The 19290-nt window shown below is 43.9% G+C and overlaps 1 protein-coding gene across 1 annotated transcript in view; it reads left to right on the top strand.

Moving 5' to 3' along the window:
- The window catches only part of Usp24 (ubiquitin specific peptidase 24), a 129076-nt gene extending 110807 nt beyond the window's left edge, over positions 1 to 18269 (top strand). The window contains exons 58-68 of the mRNA XM_032901177.1: positions 72 to 164; positions 1462 to 1564; positions 3171 to 3292; positions 4377 to 4490; positions 5813 to 5878; positions 7605 to 7671; positions 8703 to 8781; positions 11927 to 12002; positions 13255 to 13341; positions 13633 to 13743; positions 15729 to 18269. Of these exons, the coding sequence (XP_032757068.1) occupies positions 72 to 164; positions 1462 to 1564; positions 3171 to 3292; positions 4377 to 4490; positions 5813 to 5878; positions 7605 to 7671; positions 8703 to 8781; positions 11927 to 12002; positions 13255 to 13341; positions 13633 to 13743; positions 15729 to 15791 (981 nt within the window). The 3' untranslated portion in view covers positions 15792 to 18269. The remainder of the gene's footprint in view (positions 1 to 71; positions 165 to 1461; positions 1565 to 3170; positions 3293 to 4376; positions 4491 to 5812; positions 5879 to 7604; positions 7672 to 8702; positions 8782 to 11926; positions 12003 to 13254; positions 13342 to 13632; positions 13744 to 15728) is intronic.
- Positions 18270 to 19290: the final 1021 nt, after the last annotated feature.

Below are 19290 nucleotides of genomic sequence, written 5' to 3'. Positions count from 1 at the left end.
CTGACTGTAGTTTTAAAACAACTTTTTATCTGGCTGGTAGTATAATTTGTCATTCTACTGCCTTGTGACAGCAAGGTATTAGGGCTGGAGATCTTCTTCTGCGTCACTCAGCACTGAGACACATGATCAGCTTCCTCCTTGGGGTCAGTCAACAGAACAGTCAGGTAAGGACTGTTTTCCTGCTCTCGGTGAGATGCTGTTGGCTTTCTTTTTGCAGATATAAATGTTTTATACTCCATTTGGTTGTGGGTATAAATACACGTAGGCCTTAAAAGTCTTTGGAGATCAGTAGAAGAGGAACGTGAATAGGACAAGGAAGAGGTAGCTTTGGAGTCCTCTCCTTTCTTCCCTGGAGCCGTGAACTTTATTTAGGGAGGTTGGAGTCTGTCTGTGAGGCTGGACCGTTAAAAACTCAACTATACTGCAGTCAAACGATAGGAATATATTAGTTCCCAGAGCATTGAGGGAAGTAGAGGGGGTGTGTGTGTGTGTGTATGTATGCTGTGTCCGTACATGGCATGGCCTGGTGGAAATCCTTGCATAGCTCTATTTTACCTCATCCACATATTTCTTTTGATAGATTTTTTAGATGCCCCAAATGCTAAAGTCCAATAATGGCGACTAGAGCGCTTCTTTTGTAGCAGGCACTCCTGGTTGCTCTGTGGTAGAACAGTTTGGATACAGCAGTGCTACTCCCATTCTCCAGAAAGAATTTAAGCTTAAGCACAACTGTGCTAAGTAACTTACACAAGATGACAGAGCACGCAGGTGTTGGTGAAACAGATCTAGGCGCTGTGCTTTGCATGGGCAGAGCTGTCCTTTGTTGAGGGCAGACTTGGCACTGAGTCTCCTAAGCTCCTCTCAGCCACTGTCGCATCAGCTTGCTGCTGTGACTCTTACGTCACAGCACTGCCACCGTGGTGTGCTGTGGGTGTTGACTGTGCTGGGATTTGTAGTACTTCTGTTTTGTTTCAGACTTCACATAGAATGAGGACTGGCTTGAATTCACCGTATTTGCACTGCACAAGCAGTCACTATTATCTTGAATTTGTGGAACACACTACTTTTAAAATGTTTCAGTCTTAATATTTCACTTGGTCCTCAAAACCTCAAAGTAGGCAGAGCAGGTGGATTATCTCTGCCATTACATGAAGGACTTTTAGGGAGCGTGCGCCCATTTATACAGCACACTGGAGACACCACAGGCCAGGCTTCCTACCCTCCGGCTTCATTATACCAACCCTCTGGAAAATTGCCCAACCTATACTGTATACTTGGTTTTAGAATCTGAGTTAATGTTTTCCTTCTGGGGAGCAAAGTCTTTGAAGGTGCCTTTAGATCAGTGACCTCATATGTTGACCTCTTCCACTGTGGGCATCAAGAGATGCTGTGGTTTTGTAAATTGCCACCTAATGCACCCTTTCCCACCCAGAACAGGAAATTAATTTTCTCTAATGACAGATCCGCCGATGGAGTTCAGCACAAGCACGAGAATTTGGGAATCTCCACAACACTGTTGCCTTGCTGGTCTTGCATACAGACGTCTCCTCGCAGAGGAATGTTGGTAAGTTTGACCTTACCTTCTCACATCAGAAGCATGAGAAGAGGTTTTCATCTTAGCAACTGAATGAAAGTATTTCTTTCTCAAATGACTATTGATATTTGGGGAGTGCTTAAAGTTTTTTTTTTAATTAATGCTAAACCTCACCTTATTTAACCTAGTTTATTGATAACAACAGAAGATAAGTTAAGCATTGATTTTGAGCAGAGAAAAATATTATTTTAAAGAACTCTAGGATTAAAGACTAATTCAAAGTTCATTCATCACCAAAATGTTATAACTTATGTAGTAGGAAAATAGCCAAGATATGAGCTATTGTCTCTTAGCTGTGTGAACTTGACCAAGCCACCTCACCTTTCTGATCCTTGATACAAAATGAAAATAATTTAAAAATAACTTCTAGGTATAGTAAGGATTAATTAGATAAAATACCAAAGAGCTTTGTGAAAGCAAAGGTGATTCAAATGTAAATTAGTGAAATCTTTTTTTAATGTTAGAATTGGATATTTTTCCTGTCGTCACCCACCAGTGGCACAGTCACAGATAGTGTCCTAATCATACATGTATACCGTGTTTGTATACAATCCCTAGGGTTTGTCCTGCCAGCCACACAGTAGTGCTGCAAAGCAGATATGATGATATGAGTGGTTTCTGTGTGCTCTACTTTTTCACAGTGCTGTGCTCATTCCCCACAGCAAATTGGAGAGATGCTATCCCCTTCTGTAGATCAGAAAACATAAAGACACAGGTTCACAGCTCTAATGATAGACCTTGCACGCGTGCTGGTAATGTGTGTAGTAAAATCTAAAGGCAGGAAATAAGAAAGATTCCAATGTGCATCATTTCAGGTTAAAGAGCACACAAACGGAGTTCCAGTTTTCTTTCTATTGCTGTGATAAATACCACCTTACTGGGAGGGGGAGCTCATTTGGCTTCCATCGTCAGGGGAATCCAAGGCTGAAACTCAAGGCAGGAGCTTAAAACACAGCAGCAGAGGAATACTGCTTGTTGGTTTGCTCAGCTTGCTTAGCCATCCTTCTTACACACCCAGGTCCACCTGCCTAGGGAAGGGAATGCCCCTGGTGGGATGGACCCTACTGCATTAATTAGCAATTAAGAAAACACCCTGCAGTCTAATCTGATCTGGGCAATTATTTACTTGAGGTTCCTTCTTTCAGATGACCCTTGGTTAGTGTCAAGTTGACAGCTAAAACAAACTCTGACATATGGCAATGAATATAGCTTGCTTTCTACACCTGAGTTGTTCATCTCAAAAATAAAAAACTATCTCATTGCTTGAGTTCAAACAGTTTTACAACAGAAAATCTGAGTGTGTCCTCATTTCTCAGCCCTGCCGTGTCTTTTGCAAACAATTGTTTAGAGAACAGTGACTTGTTCAATGTCTCTTGGGTAGCAGCTTTGGCTACTTTTTCATAGCTATTGCTGAGGTGAACTTTGAAGAAAATAGGATTTTGTTTACATAGCTCATTGGTGCAGTAAACCGAAGGATGGAGTTGTAAGAATGAAGCAGTAGTGTGTGCAGACCTCATGGAACATTTCCAAGTGAGACAGGTTGTGTTTTGTGTTTTGTTTCTTGGGTCTCCTAAAGCTCCTGGATTATTTAAACAACGACCGCCTATTAGTGTTGCTCCCTCGAGCCCTCTGCTACCCCTCCATGAGGAAGTAGAAGCCTTATTGTTCTTGTCTGAAGGGAAACCTTATCTCTTAGAGGTATGTAATTGCTGTGCTAAAGCCATTTTCTTACGTTATTTTCTCCTATTTGAGCGAAATCCTTTTGTTGGAATATTTTTCAAGTTTCTCTGGTAAAAGGAAATATTGTTAGGAGAAGAAGTGCTCGTTTTCTATATACATTTTTAAAACATTAAAAATGAGGCCTACTGAATGGTAGAGCACTTGCCTAGCATGCTCTGTGTCCAGCACTGGATGGACGGATGGACAGATGGATGGATAAATTTGTTAAGTGGGCATTATTCATCTTCTTCAACCAAGAACTTACCCCTAAGGCCCCAGAGGTGAGTGACAGTTCACATGGAAAGTATTTCATTATCAAAAGATTGTGTCCCTGGTATGTCTCTCCCTAAAACACTGCAACCTAGAAGCTTGTGTGTGTGAACCTTAGAAATGTGGTTGGTTGAGAGGGGAGGCCCTTATCCTGTGAAGGCTCAATGCCCCAGTGTAGGGGAATGCTAAGATGGTGAGGTGGAAATGAGTGGTGGGTGGGGGAGCTCTATAATAGAAACAGGAGAAGCGGGGATAAAAAAGGCGGTTTATGGAGGGGAAACCTGGAAGGGGGATAACTTTTGAATATAAATAAATAAGATAACAAATAAAAAGATACAAACAAGGATTTAAAAAAAAAAAGAAAGAAAGAAAAAAGAAAATGTGGTCGTGGGCTGTTCCCATGCCTGCCCATTCACCGTGTGACTCATCTTCAGCCAGCTCTCCTTCCACCTAGAGCTACTTACCTTCCTATGAATTCTTTAAGAATCTGATAGTATGTGGAGATGAATTTGTGAGCAACCTATTTTTTTAAGTTTAACTTTATTTTCCTGTCATCAGTCATTAATCTCTCATGAGAATGCTTACATTTGAAAACTGGTGAAGATGACTCTTTACAGAACACAAAGTGCATGTTTGTACAGAGCTGTATAAAATGGCAGGTAGACTCAGATACCCTGAAATCCATCCTTAGACCTCAAACAGTGTTGGTGGATCTTAGTCTCTGAAATTGCAGTGAAAGCAAGAACAGCGGACTGCTGACTGCGCTGAGCCCATTCCTGTGTCCTCCCACCAGGTTATGTTTGCTCTGCGAGAGCTGACTGGTTCCCTCCTGGCACTCATGGAGATGGTGGTGTACTGCTGTTTCTGCAATGAGCACTTTTCCTTCACGATGTTGCATTTCATTAAGGTACAACTTCAGTTAAACCTAACAGTAGCTTGTGGCATTCTGTGAAGTCCCCTGGAGAACACTGTCTTGCTCCCAGGGAGCATGGATACCATTGTTCATAATCAAATTTACTTGCAGTATCTTAAAAGTCAAAAGTAGGGTTTTATGTATTCTAGAACAGTGATAAAATTAATTATAAAGCACTAATCAGTAATTATTATTACCTCGCCTCTATATCTACTAAACAGAAAAGCTATGCCATTTAATTCACTTACTTTTCAAGTAGTCCTATGGGATAGATAGGGTTTTAAGTATATGAAACTGGGACAGAGTAAGGAGGGTCACACACTTAGCCAATAACATAAGTGTGCATATTCTTTTGCTAGCCTTCAATCTTTACATAATTATATGGTTTTGATTCTGTTGGTGGAAAAAAAAATGTAAGTCCACAAATATGGCCAAAGTCTACTTTGACAGGGGTTGCTAGTCATGCATAGTCTTTCCACTTCCCACTCTGCCCTAAGGAGAAGCTTGCCACATCAGCAGTTTCCTTCCAGGTTCTTTATGTGAAAGTCACACTGTATGTACTAGTTCCTACCCACAGTTCTCCACACTCCCGTGTTTGTAATTGCTACATTATTGTCAACAGGTGTAGGTACTTAGATACAGCCTTTGCTCTTAGCAGGGTGTTCTGTCCTCATCAGAGATGAAGTTTCCCTGCTTACTCACTACATTGACTGTGAGCTCAAGCAGCTTCCTCCTTACAAAGCAGAAGAAGCAGGGCTTGACTTCAAAGCTTGATGACCCATGCAGCTCTAGACGTGTCTTATGAGTGCATCCCTGCCACCTCAGAAGTCTTTGATAGATGCACTATTCTTTCTCAACTCACTTTTGCACAGAAGATGGGGTGGGTTTGGACCAGAGATCAGTCCCTAGCACCTACATCAGGCAGTTTGTAACTGCCTGTACTCCAGCTCAGTGGAATTTTCACTGTCTCCTTATAGTGTCTGTGGATACCTGCACACACATGCACATACATACACATAAGTAAAAATAAAATTTCAGATGTTTTAAAGGTTTCCATAAACCTTGTTTTCTTAGTGGATTTTTCTGTTTTGTACACTGCATTTTTAATATACTTCACCTCAGAGTTTTTATTTGCATCTTCTTCACTGCCAGCATCTTTAGATAGCAAAGTAGAGTATAGGTGTAGCTGTGTAAGGATAGGGTTGTTAGTGACGTAACCAATGACAGGCAAACAGTGGGAGAACTAGAGCTGGGTTCCAGAGTAGTGCTCTCCACTGAAAAGTTACCACAGTCTTTATCCTTTCACATGTTTTCAGAACCAGCTAGAAACCGCTCCACCCCATGAGTTAAAGAATACATTCCAGCTACTGCACGAGATACTGGTAAGTCACGTGTCCTCTCCTGATTCACTTGCATTTACATGTTTACTACTTGGCATGTGTTCCTTACTGGGATTTGTTCAGTTTGTCTGCACTTATTCTTCTTCATAACAATCATGGTACTTGTACTGTGGTTGACTGAGAGGAGCAGCAATGAGAGTCTACCTCCTTGGAGCCTTCAGGATCTTGAGGAAGCCAGGCAAGACCACAGCAGTTACACTGCAGATCAGAGGACTGACTAGTGGAGGAGAGTCAGCCTTTGTCGAGGCCTCAGTTGTGTGACCCACTAGGCTTAACCCTAGGGACGGTCCTCAGGATCACCTGCTGGGTTTGCATGTGAGATGTCGGTCACGCCCTTTCCACTGTGACAGAGGACCTCGATGGATCTCACTGTTGTGACTGAAGAACAGAACCATGCAGCAGAGCTTGGGGCAGGTTACAGAAGGCTTCTGTTGCCAATGTCCACGACACACCAACTTCTTCCTGTAGGGCACAGGGTGTATTCACAGCCCATAAAGATGACTGTGAAGTGATCTAGCCTGTTAGTTCCATTCTGGTGAACAGCAGTCATCAAGATAGGTAACCATGCGCTTCCTTGGATGTGCATGTAGCTTCCAGTTCCCCTGAACTCCTTATTTCCTGAAATGAGCTCTTTGTCTCCTAGCCTCTGACATCAGAGCTGGCCAGCAGGGGTTTAAGTGGGAAAGTAAAACTAATCAATTGCTTAGCAAGAGCCTTTAGCAGTTGGTTTTAGGTTTTGTTTGTTTTCTTGTTTTTTTTTTTTTTTTTTTTTGCTTTTTTTTTGAGTGGGGGGTTGGTGTTTGTTTTTATTGGGTTTTTTATCTTTATTTTTACTATTTATTTATTTATACTTATTTGCTTTACATCCTACTCACTGCCCCCTCCCAGTCACCCCCTCCCACAGTTCTTCCCCCATACTCCTTTTCGTCCTCGGGGTGGGTGGGGGTCCCCTTGATATCCCTCTTGGCAATTGTTTTGAAGGAACAACCAAAGCAAGCAAGGTTGGAGATTGGGAGAACAGGAATGCAGGAGCCTGGCAAGAAAACGGGGCAGTGAAGTGGGTAGAGGGCCAGCAACAGGCAGACCAGAACTAGAAAAAGAATTAAGAGAATTTGATTTGGAGTGAGCTGGTGAGAGAGCCGAGTTAAGGGTCTCTGAGAAAGGAGACTGTGTCCCATTGAAAACCTAGTGCTTAATAATTGACCTTGGCTCAGAGGAGGCATTGAAATAGCCTAAAATATAAATATGCATCATGGAAAATACATGATGGGTGCCATCTACTACACACCCGTCTTCCTGATCTTCTTTTTGACCCCAGTCCTGTTTATGAACTTTGGGAAATGGCACACGGTTATATCATTGAGGTAGAAGCAACAGACCCAAGTAGTGGGCTACAGTGTGTGCACTCGGTGCCATTAGCTGGACATGTAAGAGGAGCCTGCCTAACAAAAATGAACTCATGTTCTTATGACCACAAAACATTTGTCCTCACAGCCCTCAGAAAACTATGGAAATGTACAGATGAATGATCCTTAATAATTTTATATTTTGGGTTTGAATTAGGGGTGTGTTTGAGATGCATGGCCATGGCATAGCATCCTTTAGTACTGAGTCTATGACTTAGTTCTGGAGTCAACTGTGAGGGAACAGCAGGTAGTTCTGCACAGGCTGTGCTGTCACTTGCTTATTCTGTCTCCTTCCTCTCCAGGTCATGGAAGATCCCATACAAGTAGAGCGAGTCAAATTTGTATTTGAGACAGAGAATGGATTACTAGGCAAGTATGCCAGCCTAGGAACAAGTGCCTGCCGTGTAAAGTGCAGCTGAGTAAGCTCTGTTCCGGTGGGCGTGGTCCCTCTGCTCTGGCTGACTCACACCAATGGCTGACTGCTCCATTCGGAGTCTTATTCTTGACACTGGGGTTCCTCATCCTGACCAGGACACTGTCCTTCTATTCATATGGTGCAGTCTGGGCTTCTTCCCCAGCTCAGGGAAGGTTCGAGAATACTATAAAGTTTGTTACAAGCTGAAGGAGTCTTTCTGATAACAGAAATCTTTCCTTCCTTAGCAGCCATGGAAGGAAAACTAACACCATGGACTCACAGTACTGTCAGATAGAGGAAGTGTGATTGCCTTTTGATCCATGTGTCCACTGTCATGTTCTGTGTCTGGGCTTTCCTCTGTAGAAGTCTGATTTAGGTCACTAGTGGTATAGCTGTCCTCCTTTGTATAAGTTTCCCCTGATTTTTTTACAACAATGACCTCACCTCCCAAACAGTTCTCAGAATATATCCCCATCCTTAAGCAGCACATAGTAGGCCAGTATTAAGAGGAACATAAAAACCATCTTTTAGCACAGAAAGGAGCTACAAGCTCAAGGTTTCTAAGCCCCAGTTTGGAGCATTGTACCCTAATCATGCTGTCAGCCATAATAGGTCCTCTGTAGCCTAAAAGCATAAACACATGGCATGTAACAAGTGTTATTTACTCTTATATTGCTGAAGTGGGAAATGAGAAACATTAAATAGAATAATATCAGAAGTTTCCATTGTCAAATGATGAATAGTTGTAACTGCTGCTCTTGTCTGGGTAGCAGTGTGTGGGAGGTTTGTTCTTTCAGTTCTAAGAAGTCAAGCTGCTACTTATGCCTGTTTTTAAACATAGTAAAACACTAGAATCCAGATGGTTCTATTGCATCAAGTCATTGTTCCCTACCCACCAATCTAACTTATTTCCAGAACAAGAACAATCACTATTAACCTGAACCCATCCAGGACCTTCTTACTAAAGTGTCTTTTCTTCCTCCAGCATTGATGCACCACAGTAATCATGTGGACAGCAGTCGTTGCTACCAGTGTGTCAAATTTCTTGTCACTCTTGCTCAAAAGTAAGTACAAACTAAAACTACAGAGGAAATGGGTTTGACTGTGGGCTGGGATCTACCTTGTTTTGAAACCTGAGAGAAGCTGACTGATTTGGGAGCATGCTTGCTTGAGATCTACATGAATGTGTCCAGATTGTTTTCCCAAAGCAACTGAAGGGGAAACATTAGAAAGTAACAGAAGTCCAGAATTTCAAAGAGAAGAAAAGGTGGATCACCTGGCCTTCTGGCAGAAGGGGCTTTGGAGACCTCAGGAGCAACAGCTGATGTATTTCCCTGTGCTGATCCCTTTCATTAACCAGCAGCTCCTTTGAGTCGAAAGTCCCCAGTTTGAAAGCAGTCTATCGAGAGACAAAATCTTGTCACCTTATCTGTCAAACCCTTGCGAGCTTGTGACGCAATACCAGGTGCTTTGTTTGTACTGCCTCATCTAATCTTGACAACAGTTTGGGGGTGGGAATGTCGAACCACAGATGGTTTGAGTGGCAGCGTGCCTACCATCTTGGAACTTTGTTTTCAGTCCTGCACATCTGCACCATGGCTCATAAATAGTAAAGAATGTAAATTTTTAAAGAAAATTTATACTGATCACCATCCATTTCTAGAGCCTTTCATCTTCCAAACCTAAAACTCTGAACCCTGCTGAATATTGGGTCCCCATTTCCTTCTTCCTAGAGTGTCAGGAGCCATCTACAATAGCTGAGGCTAATAGGTGGCCTTCCTGGAGGTGGCCCACTGTTGTGTACCTGGGCTGCAGTGGGTGAAACTCTGTGAGGCAATCACCAGAGTCTCCGTCTGTGCATTGCTCCTTGCAGCTGACAGCCTTTCCTGTCATTATTGATACAATTCCTGGGCATTAGCCCACCTTGTTGATCAGATTTCCTGCAGATCACCGTAAAGATGAACTTTTATGAATTAACACTGTTTAGATGAATTCTATAAATTTCTGATTTGATTCAAATAATTTTAGGAAGAAAATTTTAAGAGATGGTCTTATTGTTTTGCTAGAAAGATATAACAAAGTGAGAGCAAAGAATTGAACGTACCTGCTCCTCATAATAGTAAGTAAAGGCTGCATAATGAGAAATAAAATGAGCTTTTATAATCACACTAAAAAGAGAAATAGACTTCGAACAACTTTGTGTTTAAGGAAAAACATTAGGTTCAAGAATAAAGTCACAGGTGTACACTATGATAAGGCAAAGCCATGTAAAAAACTGTTGCTTTGAACTTATAATGAGCTTGCAGAATGAAACACTGCTTTGAACTTGTTATCAACATCCTTCTGTGACTCTCATTCTATGTAATATTTTATCTCTGAGGTAATTTTCTAAAGAACTTTTTATCTAAGTAGGTATAAAAAGACTAGAGAAAAGAAATAAAGTTGGTTGGATGGTTTGGCTTGGGGAGTTCTGCCCCATCCATCTATCCAAATGTATATGTCTGTTTGTCTGTATGTACGTATATGTGTGATGTAAGCATGCATGAATATTTGTGGAGTGTATGAGACAGGTGGTTGGGCCCAACAAAAATGTAAATGTGTCAATGTGTAACTGAGAATGTGTGGAAGAAAATGTAATATATATGCATATATATACACATAATATTTTTTCTGTGCATATTTGCCTATGTAAAAAATGTTTAATTCTTTTCTTTCCTTCCTCTCTTGTTCACAAAGAGTTACCCAGCCTAGCCAGAGAGGCTTCTGGCTGCCTGGCCAGAGCAGGAAGTGACAGCAATAAACCCTGCTAGGCAACAAGTATTAACTGCCCAGGCCAGAGGATCTTTAACCACAGAATAAGCAAGAAGGTTTTTAGGGCTTTTTTTTTAAGCTATCAGCAAGCATTTGCTATAGTTAGAGAACTAGAAGGCCAGAGACCATCAGTCTTCAAAGCTACCTCTTTGTCCACTGCTATGTTCAACTTCAAGCCATTCCAGGCCAGGCTGGCTCCCTGCACGTGAGCCACTGGCAACCAGTAATTTCGCCTCATGAATTTGACCACACTGGATATCTCATGACTAGCTTGCTTGACTTAGTGCAGTATCTTCAAGGTTTGTTCATGCTCTAGTGTAGCAGAACTTCTTCCTTCTGAAGGCGGATACTGTATTTATATGCCATGTTTTGTGTGTTGTTCTTCAGTTAATGTTGCGCTGACAGTGGTGCTCATCTAACCCCGTGTACTCCACAGTCAAGCAGTCAGTGACTATACAGTGGCTGTGTATTACTGTGTCTGAACTTAGCCACCTTTCTTTCTCCCAGTTTGTAGGCATAGAAATTGCCATTCTTGGATGTGTGTCAGATTAAAAATGAGAAAGTGTTAGGCTTAATCCTTTGTGCTTGAACTTCCTAAACCAAGAATTTGGGCTTGCTTAAAATGTTTTTCCTAGAGGACATAGTACTCTGGCCACAGACAGGTGTCACCCGACCACAACTGTGGGTTCCTTGATTACACTTGATATTTGCAGCATGTCAAGATGGGCATTTCTGAGTAATGCTAGGACCAATGGCCTATTCCTACCAGCAGCTGCACAGTTGCCTGTCCAGTGTCCTCCCACACCCTGTCTACACACAGCAGAAGCAAGATCATCTTCAGTGCTCTCTTCAGATGTGAAGGATAGCCCTGTGAATAGGCAAAGAGAGATGCTCCCAGACATGCTTTAAAAATTATTCTTCCAGAATTAGATCAAAAGATTATTTATTAAATATGTTGAGTTTCTCTAGTTCTCCAGCTTTCCATTGTAGCAGGACTGTTGATAAGTTAGAGATAGTGAGATTAGGCATGGTATCGCCTTTGCTGCCTCTCGGAGTTCAAGTGGCTGTTGGTCTTACCTGTCCAAACATGAAGGGAAATTTTAGTTCTAGTAAAAGTAGCATACACTGGGCTGGAGAGATGGTTCAGCGGTTAAGAGCACTGACTGCTCTTCCAGGGGTTCTGAGTTTAATTCCCAGCAACCACATGGTGGCTCACAACCATCTGTAATGGGATCTGATGCCCTCTTCTGGTGTGTCTGAAGACAGCTACAGTGTATGGACATAAATAAATCTATTTTAAAAAAAAATAACATACATGTTTCAAAATGGAGTACTGTGATTAAACGAGAATATTTTCAAAAAAAGTATTTGACTAATAATAATCTCCTTAATCTCCAGGTGTCCTGCTGCTAAAGAATACTTCAAAGAGAATTCCCACCACTGGAGTTGGGCTGTACAATGGTTACAAAAGAAGGTAATAGAATTCTGAACTTTCCTAGCTCTATAACATAGGAATCTAAAACAGCACATCTTACCTGGAAAAGGATCTTTTTTCCTAAACTTGCAGAATGACCTCAAACTATTTTCAGATGTCAAATATCTATTTTTTAGATATTATTATTATTAATTATTTATGTATGTATGTGTGCATGAGCGTTAGTGCCTGTGGAGGCCAGAGGTATCAGATCCCTGGAGCTGGAGTTATAGGCATTTGTAAGCTGCCTGACGTGTGTGCTAGACACCACGTCCTGTGCAAGTGGAACACATGCTCTTAACACCAAGCCATCCCTCTAGCTCTTCCAACATTCCTTAGTATTATAAACATATACATATAATACGTATATGTATTAGAGTTGTGTTTTAATATGGTAACGCCCCATCCCCACATCTCACAGGACTGTGTTCTTTTTTTTCTTAAGATTTTTTATTTATGTTTATGTGTGTGAGTGCACACACATGCTTGTGAGTGCCCATGGAGACCAGAAGAGGGTGTCACATCCTTTGAACCTAGAGGTGCTGGGTCCAAGTTCAAGTCCTTTGCAAGAGCAGCAGGTGCTCATCATGGCTGAGCCATCTCTGCAGCCCAAGGGCTGTGCTCTGCGCACACGCCCCAAGTGAATGGCAGTGCCAAATGTGCATATGCTATGGTGTTTGTAGATACACACACTGTGATAACGTTTAGTTTAGATATAGCCACAGTAAGAGATTAACAATGATAGGAAGGGGACAGAATACACTAGAAAAAATGATAACAGGGGTCTGTAGTAAAAGGATCTTGTACTTGTGACATGAAGTAATGTGGAGTGTGGGGAGGTGGTGAGCGGGGTGCTGTGAGCGGCCACATGGCTGCTGGAATTCAGATTGTCGTCATGGAGAGAGCTCGGAGACAGCAGCAGACATAGAGGGGAGGTACATGGCTGGATGAATGTTAATGCCCAGTTGGACAGTGCAGGGCTTCATCACTACGTTCAGACTGGACTGGCACACAATATAAAACCTAAGAATGACTTATGTTTTGAAATCTCCTTTAATATATTCACAAGTAACATCTGTCTTAACTTTGAAGATAAAAGGTTCTGGGCTGGGACTGTCGTTGAGAAGCAGTGTTTTCCTGTGGGAAGTTGGCAAACAGTGTTCCATGGTAACTGAGGTGGCAGAAGTCTTGGTGTGTGAGATAGGAACGGCACTTGTGGGGACTTACTTGTCACCTCTGCCTTTATCTCCAGATGTCAGAGCATTATTGGACTCCACAGAGCAATGTCTCTAATGAAACCTCAACTGGAAAAACCTTTCAGCGAACCATCTCAGCTCAGGTGAGGCGGGTCTGATCTGGCATACTTCAGACAGGTTCTTAGAAACCACAGCTCAGAGCAGAGAGGGAAGGGTAGGAAATGAGGTGCAGAGGCAGCCACTGGGTTTATATAGAGGGTAGGGAGCTGATGTTATCGGCCCCAATGAGAAAGGGCCTCTGCAGGTTGGTGAGTGGGGTCTTACAGGGAAGGGGTTATGAGGGGCTTTGGTGCTGAGGGGCCACCAGCGGTCACTGAAGAGGTGCTGCTCAGGAAAGGCTTCTAACCTGTCTTCTTGTGTTTGAATCTGTGCAGGACACATTAGCATACGCCACAGCTTTGTTGAATGAAAAGGAGCAATCAGGAAGCAGCAATGGGTCAGAGAGCAGTCCTGCCAATGAGAATGGAGAGCGACACTTACAGCAGGTATCTCTGGGGCCTGCCTATGGCTGAAAGGGCAACACTTGCTCCTAAGTGTTCCAAAGGTGAAACAGAAGGAAGTGGCTATAAAGATAGGCTGTGGGCTGAGAACTTAGGCTGCATACTTACACAGCTGAACAGTGCCACAAGGGAAATGAACCCCAGACTCTAAGGTGTCTGCTGCCAGCATGCAGATGGGTCTGTACACTCACTTCCTGCTGTCTGCTTCTCCATTCTGCCTAGTTCTGAAAACCTCTATTGCTCTTCCCCAGTCTGCCTAGAAATGTGGATTTGAAAGTTCCATGCCGCTTGAAGGACACCTACTTTTTTAGGGGCCTCCAAATCCTTCAAGATTAGTTTCCACAAAAAAAAAAAAAAAAAGGGGGAAAAGTTTGGTTACTCAAGATTGTAGGAAAGAAAATCAAACTCCTGGGCCGTGTCTCCCCTGGTCCACAGCCTTCCATCACAGCAGTCTCCTCTGAGCAGAGACCGACAGCCACCTGCCTGTGAGTGAGTGCTGCTGCAGGTGGAGACGCAGCTCCCATAAAGCTTGCCTTTCACACCCTCACAACCTCATTGGGCAACTATTCGTCTCACTTATGGATGGCTGTGGCCCAGGTTTACAATGTAAAATACTGTAGGCTGGTTCTCAGCAACTTACCTCACCACTGCCCTGTTCATCAGGAGAATGGCCCTTCAGACCACACTCCCACACTTCAGCCCTATAGTCCGCACTGGTCCATTTCTTTCTAGAGCAGTGAGGGATGTTTCCTCTCAGCCTTCTCTCTGCCTAACTCGTTAGAACTTTACCTCCCATCCTGAGCTCTGTTTGCTGACCTTTCTAGAGATGTTTCCTCACAGTTAGTTCTCCATCTTTAAAAAGTCAGCTCTTGACTCGGCCGTCTTCAGTCTCATCCCCTCCTCGTCACCCCATAGTTGGGATGGCAGGTGGCCCGTGTTTCTCAGATCTTATCCAGCAATAGCAGGCAGTACTGCTGGCTTCCTCAAATCCTCCTGGCTGACTGTGCCTCAGTCTCCTTGGTAGCTACTCTGCACACCTCCCTGCATCCTGTAGAGAGCTCCTGGCTTCATTCCATCACCGCTGTCCAGCTGCTGAGTGCCAGCGTGAACTTGCTTTACCTCCTCAGCTTGTCTTTGTTTGCCCAGTGCCTCACTTCTCTACCAAAGCTGGCACTTTCTCAGCATCCCACAGCCCGTATGGAGCACCCCTGTGTACTGGGCCAGTCCCAGGCCTCTTACTTAGCACCCACCTATCTCTTCTCTCATCCTAAGCTCTGTGCTCTCAGAGAATGCCCTGCTTGTACCGTGGCCGTTTTCATGGCACATTCGGAAACGTTTCCGTGGCTTCTGTTGCCACTGCCGGCTCCTCCATGTGTGCTGCCTGACGACCCTGTAGACCTCACTCCTCAGTGTTCGCTTTTTGTTTATCAAACTTGCTTGTTCTGTCCACAGGAGAATGTCTCTTCTCCTCCTCATCCCTACCTCAAGTGAGAGTAGTCCCAGGGCATGGGCTAAGTCTTCAAACTAATTATTAAACATATAAACCAAGCTCACTTGGTTACAGAAGCCAATGGTAGACTCAGGAATGGCCTGACATGTGTAGTACCTGGCACGAGATAAGGTGTCACTGGCGTTCAGTGTCATCGTCATCCCACCCCCCAACCCCCTGCTTCTTCCAGTTGCTCACTTAGTCCTAATGAGAGTCTGCCTGTGTGGGTACAGAGAAGAAAGTACAACCTGAGGCCAGTCAGGGTTCTTTTGGTGACTGAGTAAGACCATACAAATGCAAATATTTCGCGTGACTGAGTTGCCAAAAGGAGTAATAGTTAGCATTGTATTTTCATCCTTTCTAATAAGCAGAATTAAGTTGCTCAGTGGTAGATTTAAATTACAGAGTGCAAGTAAGAAGGCAGTGTGGGAAACTATCTGACTTTAGTTGTAGGAACCTTAACTTCCTTTCCTTGCCACAGGGTTCGGAATCTCCCATGATGATTGGTGAATTAAGAAGTGACCTTGATGATGTTGATCCGTAGAGCAGTGTGCCCAGAGAGGATGCTCAGCACCTTTTGGGAAACCAGAATCTCGTCGCTGAAGGCCTTAAAAGAGCCTGGAGTGGGAGCCAGGAGTGTGATGAGGACCTGTGCTCCAGAGGAGAGACTTCTCTGGCCACTTGGAGGCTGGGAGTTGTTGGGAGAATTCTGGAATGTGGGCCAGCTGTCCCAGCGTCTACTGGTGCACTGACATGTGCTTTTAGGAAACACATCTGGTGGCAAACCTGTGCTCCATGGACATAGCAGTGAGGATGAGGGATAAAACTGTGGCTCTCTCTGTGACCCAGGGAGAAGAAATGGGAGGGAAAATTAGTAATCTGCAGTAACATTGAATAGGAATATCCAATTTAGAATGATGTGAAGATATGTGGTAAAATTCTTTCTGTTGTAAAATAGTAATGAACCCAGTTTACACAGGCCTCTGTATTTAATATGTCTCCTCTACAGAATCTCTGGTGTCTGGTGAAAGCCCTCAGCATGGTCTCAGACCTTGATGACATGCTTCCAGGATCAGAAACTGTGGCATTGTTAAGCTCTTTGAGATATTTTCTGAATCAAGATTGAAAAGAGCAATAATAAATTTAAAACAAAACAAAAAGCTATGTTCTCTAAAAGAATAGGGTGTGTTCTCTGACGTCAGTCACTAAAGACTGATGGGTTGTTCCTAAAATAAAATTTAAAACAACAAAATTAAAAGCACTTTATAAGTTTATTGAGTTTGACTTCATAAAACTATCCTTTTAGTGCTTGGAGACATATTGAATAAACTAGTCTTAAGTCATGTGATCTGCAATCATTTGTTTTGCTTAAACATAATTTCTGTGGCCCTTGTATTGATTGTATATTGAGTTAAATACCAAGGCCGGGGGCTGCTACTTCGTGAGATTCATCAGAATTTTACTGCATAGAAAGGATTTAAGACTTTGTTTCTCCTTGATGTGACTAATACTGAAAAGGCAAGATTTAAGATGTACTTTCTCTGAAGTAACTAGAAAATAGTTAGACACCGCCCATTTAGTTGTGTTTGCAACATGGCATCTCTCACTGGCTTCCGGCTGGGGTCACATAGCCATTTCCTGTGTTCTGTACATTGTGTATCTTCAGTTGCTCAGTGCCAGCCTCGCTTCGCCTTTAGCTCTGCCTTATTTTCCACTTGCCATGCACAGAACTGGGGGGGCCTCTGGAAGTGCCAGGCTGCCACTGTCAGCTAGGTTTGCCAAGTCAAAGAGGCACAGCCAGCCCCTAAGTGCCTTTTTGGTTGCTTTTGCATTGTGAGGACACTCGGCAGGCAGGCGGCAGTCCCTGCTGTGTGCTTCAGGGACCTTCATCTCACCATAGATGTTCCGTGCAACCAGCTTCAGTTGTGGGTTCTGTAGCCACCACAGGCCAGACCCAGCTTTGGTCAGACCCACAAAGATGGACGGGACAGCATGGAAGAACAGCTGTGTCCTCAGGGAAACAACAGAGGCAAGTGGCAGATCTGATTCTGGGGTTCTTCTAGTTTTTTAATGCGAGGGTCTAAAATTGATTTTGAATATCTGGACACCCGTGTTCCATTGTTTCCCTTCCCAATTCACATCTCTTCACACCCATGCCTGCAGGAAGATTGTGTGGGACCCGCATTGAGACGCTGGCCATGATGCATAGAGGAATATCATTGCCAGCAGCTGCACTCAGGAGCCCGAATTCAGGAGTGAAACTGCCACTTCTAGCTAGTCCCTTATTTCCTATGGAAACGACGCCCTCTGCCCCTACGCCTGCTGTCCTCACATAAAGCTGAATCAGGATCGCCGGCACCGTTCACTTTGGTCCATCTTCTCCCCTTGCTGCAGTGAGCATCCTTCACGTAATCAGGAACCACTTGATTTCCAACAGCTTCAGTCCACTAACCTCCTGAGGACTTTTTTAAACGTAGTACCACAGTGACAATTATGGCAGGCCTGCCTTGAAAGAATTGTCATTTTTACTGCCAATTTTTGGATGAAGATGTTTTTATAATCTTTTACAGTGGTCTGCAATCAAGCAGGAATTGCACAATTGACTCAATGCTGTGTGTTCTCAAGAAGCTCCTTCAGTCCAGGCTGACCTCAGGACTTCTGTCCTGCCCCTAAGGCATCCTGGGACAGACAGATGAGCCTCCTACAGGCAGCTTGCCTGTAGCTCCCCAGGTGGCCTCTCTCTGGTCACCAACAGCTGTTAGCTGTGAGACCCACAGCCTGAGCCTCCAGATTCACCTGGCTTGCCCCACCCTCCCTGCTAGCACCAAGGCGTGTACAGCATCTTTGAGCTTGGAACAAGCAGACTGGAATTTTCCTCTGCTACCTCTTGTGTACAAAATCTTGTTTATAAAATTTCGGAAGGAAGTAGAAAAACTAGGAAAGACTCTGGATTCTAAATTTGGTTCATGTGTGGTGGAGTTCTTAGCTTCTAAGAGTATAAAATAAATTTTTCAAAAATGTAGAATTGGAGTCTCACAGACATTTTTCTCCAAATGTTAGGCTGGGGCTGTGGGGGACACTGGGAGCAGCATAGACATACCTGGTCCCTTCCTGGTGTGCTTGCTGCACTGACAGTGGGGGGCGGAGGGCCACAATGCAGTCGGGCTGTGTGTCCTCCTAGCCTTCTCTCATCTAGGATCTCTGTCTGTGTACAACTTGGGCAGGGCCCATAGCCTCAGCTTTCAGAAACTAAGTGTCAATCATTCCTGGTGGCCAGCATTGTTTGCATGGGTCCCTGGTGGCCAGCACTGTTTGCACGGGTCCCATCCCCTTCACTACATCTTCAGAAGCCAACTGTCCACATTCAGCACCTGACCAACCAGTGGGTGGGCACTGCCACGGAGGGGACTGGAGGAGATCTCAATAGAGTTGAAAGCACAGGTGCCAGTGGCTGCGGTGACAGCCACTATTGTAACATTTGAGCCATCAGCATCTGCCAGCTATAGTGCTTTTCACACATGGCTTTGCTTTGCAGAAAACCACTTGGAGGCTTTTGGCAGATCCACTGTGTAGACTGTATAGAGATAGACCATGCCTAAGACAGTAACACCCAGGGGTCCACACTGCATGACAGGGATATTCGCACATTGCACACTGAAAAAAGATCTGAGAGCATGTTTCATTTCAAATCGGGGCAACTATAGACTGCTTGCAGAAACACCACAGACTCATGAGTGAATGAGCCGAGAAACACCGCTGAGCCCTTGCCAGAAGGGTGGTAGAAGTGTTGGGAGCTAGGAGTGCTGTAGGCATGAGCCCAAAGAGTCTATAATGCTGGAGGGAGTGGGATCCCCAGGACAAATACTAGTACTCTGAGGCATCAGGAGGCTACAGGAACAGTGGCTGCATTCTTAGAATGGGCCCACTGCAGGCCTGTGCACGCCACCGTCTGGCAGATAGTCAACCTGGTAAGCAGGCAGCCTTAGTCAGGTGCAGGCAGTCACATCAGCTTCTTTTATTCTGAAAAGTCACTACATAATAAA

This window comes from Rattus rattus, chromosome 1, assembly GCF_011064425.1.
Source record: "Rattus rattus isolate New Zealand chromosome 1, Rrattus_CSIRO_v1, whole genome shotgun sequence".
Classification (NCBI taxonomy): Eukaryota; Metazoa; Chordata; class Mammalia; order Rodentia; family Muridae; genus Rattus; species Rattus rattus.
The sequence above is the reverse complement of the archived record's forward strand: the minus strand, read 5'-3'. Positions and strand labels throughout refer to the sequence as shown.